Source organism: Halyomorpha halys, unplaced genomic scaffold, assembly GCF_000696795.3.
Source record: "Halyomorpha halys isolate HHAL.00 unplaced genomic scaffold, Hhal_1.1 Scaffold859.1, whole genome shotgun sequence".
NCBI lineage: Eukaryota > Metazoa > Arthropoda > Insecta > Hemiptera > Pentatomidae > Halyomorpha > Halyomorpha halys.
In genome coordinates, this window is record NW_027115553.1 from 177,085 (window position 1) to 180,636 (window position 3,552).

At 28.4% G+C, this 3,552-nt stretch overlaps 2 protein-coding genes across 6 annotated transcripts in view; one reads left to right on the forward strand and one right to left on the reverse strand.

Annotated features, from left to right (window-relative positions):
• Window positions 1-502, forward strand: part of LOC106686680 (uncharacterized) — a 5,148-nt gene extending 4,646 nt beyond the window's left edge. For both annotated transcript variants that reach the window (XM_067052585.1, XM_014430110.3), the window contains exon 4: window positions 170-502. In XM_067052585.1, the coding sequence (XP_066908686.1) occupies window positions 170-346 (177 nt within the window). In that variant the 3' untranslated portion in view covers window positions 347-502. The remainder of the gene's footprint in view (window positions 1-169) is intronic.
• Window positions 503-521: 19 nt separating this feature from the next.
• PGS1 (Phosphatidylglycerophosphate synthase 1) overlaps window positions 522-3,552 on the reverse strand; it is an 18,898-nt gene continuing 15,867 nt past the window's right edge. For 3 of the 4 annotated variants that reach the window (XM_024361596.2, XM_014430079.2, XM_014430080.3), the window contains exons 11-12: window positions 2,012-2,081; window positions 522-757 (exon numbers count right to left, since the gene is read on the reverse strand). In XM_024361596.2, coding sequence (XP_024217364.1) covers window positions 522-757; window positions 2,012-2,081 — 306 coding nt within the window. Of the gene's footprint in view, window positions 758-1,461; window positions 1,626-2,011; window positions 2,082-3,552 lie in introns of those variants that run through there. The other variant, XM_067052584.1, reaches the window with a different exon arrangement.

Genomic DNA, 3,552 nt, shown 5'->3' on the forward strand with positions numbered 1-3,552 from the left:
TCAGCTAACTGAATAGGTCAACAAATGTTGAACTTATATATAATTGTATATTTTGGATCTGACAGGAAATAGATTAAGAATTCTAATATTTCACATTGTTATAATTAATATATTAATTCACTAAAATGTTTTCTTCTCTTATAAAAATTATTAACTAACTATATTACAGAGGAATGTGAAACCGATTTCAAAAAGAAGAAAGATCCTATACATTGGACTCATGGCCTCCACATGTACTTTAGGGGCCATTGCTGTTACTAAATATTTAGGTTGGAATAACCCCTTGGAAGCTTTAAAAATCTCAAATTTCAAGCTTTTATCAAATATAACTAAGAAATTTACTTAAGAAGACTGATCTTTAAATGAATGTATATACTAAATATTGTAAAATATATATATTTGTATATTCTGGATCTGACAGTGTTATATGTATATATATAATGTTTATATATAGATATTGAAAATTTAAATAAACTGTATGCATATTGTTTGCTTATTTCTATTTTGAGTTGAAATTGTCTTTATATATCAAATCGTGGATCTTCTTCACTTGTCGCCATTTTTCCTAGACTTTTCAGTATCATTCTACTTTTGTCCATTATAAATGTGTCAATATGGTTTACAACTGTTCCAAAATGGAGAAGCCCTTCAAATAACCTTGTTTGTAATTTTTTCCGATCCTCCTCTGACAAGATCCTTGGGCGTCCAGTGGGTGCTTCCTCTTGAAGAATAGGAGAACAGTCTGCTTGCCTTTTGTCTGTAATGAAAAATTCAAATGTTAATGTAAGATAATTGCTTAATTTGAGGCAGAACAAGCTGGAATGGCATTTCATTGCCTCTCTTTATAAAAAGAAATTAAGAAGATTGTTAAAAACATTTATTTAATCACATATTACTTTTATGTTAGTTTGACTGGCTTACTGATTGTTATACTTCACATAAAAAAAACCATTCACAGTAGCCTCAATGGGACAAACAAATAATTTTAGGGAGTCATTTTGTTGTTACTGCTCTTCTCTCTTAGAATATCATTCACTATGATTTCCATCCAGCATTATAGAAGAGAATGCTATGGAGATAGGACATTTCAATTGGCTAAATAAGGACATAGTAACCTTTTTTTTCTCATTAGGAATTTTAAATACCAATGACACTTCAAAATCCTGTCTGTTCCATCGGTCTATTGTGGTGCCACCCATGGAAGAATTATCTACTTCTATTATTAAGTAAATTTACTACTTTTATATGCTAGCATTGATGTCACCATTCCAGGTACTAAATAATTTGTTATATACAGTAGCATACTTAACTTGATATTATGTTACCTAGAAAAAAAATATCTTCCCATTATGTTACATACAAAAAAATTTCTTCTCATCATGTTACCTAGAAAAAAATATCTTCTCATTGTGTTACCTACAAAAAAAATTACCACTACAACTCATAGTGTCAGGAGTTCAGTATTTTGAAAGGAAGAACTGTTTCTTGAACAACAGTTGTGCAAGGAGGTGATTTGCTAAGAATTGTGCTTTACCACCAGATTTTTCACCCAATTAATGGTACCCACCGTGTATAGACTGGGTTGGCCACTGTAGTGCTCCTGAACCCACAGGGTTGACTGATTGCTACAGTAACAAAATAAATAATTATCTGCCACAGGTAGATTCAAAACCAGACCTGGGGGGAGGGAGTTAGCAGTACAACACCTTACTCACTGCCCCAATCCCCATGTTATCTACAATACCATGAATTTAGAATACTTAGTTTTCAACTACAGAAGTGATTTTTATTTGACAAATATACTTTATGACTGACACTAATAGGTATTTTTTTTGGAGGGGAGGGACCTTAACTTTTTTTAAAACATTACTGGAATTTGCTGTTTCTCACCTTTGTAAATACAAATATTGGTTGATCATATTTATATTGAACCATTTAATATAGTATATCTACTTTATTAAATTTATACATCTTGTTTATGTATACATAATTGTGGATACAAATTACTTACTTGCATGAAAATCATTTTTCCCTTCCAAAAGATTATTTATTTCATTGCAGTGTACAGGATTTGTTGAAACCTATAAAATTATTAAAAATTAAGTTACTTATTCTGTAGTAGTATAATGAGAGTCTAGGGGTGAACCAATTATTTGTTTATTTTCTCTCTGTTAAGAATAATAATTTAGTGTTATGTGAGGGTGCCAACTGAGGGAGATATTATTGTAACTATACTGCAGTTACCATAAGTCAGGTTAGTAACTGTTTCTTAAACTGTAGATAAATCATTATCTTGCTTCAAAATAAATCAACCTTAATTTATACTTATCAATTGGCAACTTTGTGCCAGCAATGGTCACTAAAGCCTAGAAAGTTGTAAAAAGAAAAAAATTTAAAGACTCAATTGAAAAAAAAATCTAGAAACCCAACCAAATCCTTTTTTAATTTATTTAGTTAACAGTTTTAGTACTAGATTTCTTACAAAAACAGTTGAATCACATGTCCTCTAACTTTTTTGGAAGAAATAATTTTACTCAGGATAATCTAGTACCAAAACCGTTAACTAAATAAATTAAAAATTTGAAAATGGATTTGGCTGGTAGTAGAATGCAGTTACTTAGTTTAATTAAAATAAAAAAATTGTGATATATTGGAAAAGATACAATGGTATTATTTTTCCTTTCATAGATCATTTTGATTATTTATTGTTAAATTCAAATGAAAGTTTAAGGGAGATAAACAGGTTTCACTTTTTTTTTTTAATTGAGTTACTGGTATTCAGAATTAAAAGCTGCATTCTTGAAAATTAAAATGAAAACAACTGATGCTGTCAATTGCATTTATTTATCTGCATTCTAACTCCATTGAAGAATGCAGCTTTTCATTTTAAATCCATTCATGCCATTTGCTCAGTTAAGAAAAAATAACATCTGGTTTTGTTTGTTGACCCTGCAAACATATTTGTTAGAGATTAAATTAAAAGTTTTACAAATACCTTTTATGAGTTACTTCTTTTTTTATAAAGGAAAAACGCTTATAGTAGTGTACAAACAGTATTATAAAGTGAAACTTCTATATTAAAAATGTTTAAAGTTCATATAAAAGAACTAGGAATTAAAATGGGTAATTATTATTCTAAAGAAAAATATTGGGTCATTAAATCTATGATTAGGAATAAAACATTTCACTTTTTTTTTTTTATCATTGTATTTCTGTCTTTTAAATTTTAAAATAAAATGTTATTTATTTGTTATTAGTTTGCATTTGTGAGGGATTTGTTTGCTCAGTTTTAACAGGAAATTATTGAAAGGTTTGATTCAATTCTTCTGAATGAAAGTTCAAATTTAAGGAATTGCTGTTTTTATTTTATGGAAAAGTGCCCTCTTTTGAAAGAAAGTTCCTCAAATATTCTCTTTTCATTTTAAACTATCATAAGATTGAATAAATGGTAAAAAAATATTTTAAAACATTTGTGATTATATTTAACTGTCATAATAATATTGGTTAAAGTATAAATAAGTTCTTGTGATAACAAATATCTGTCATTTATTT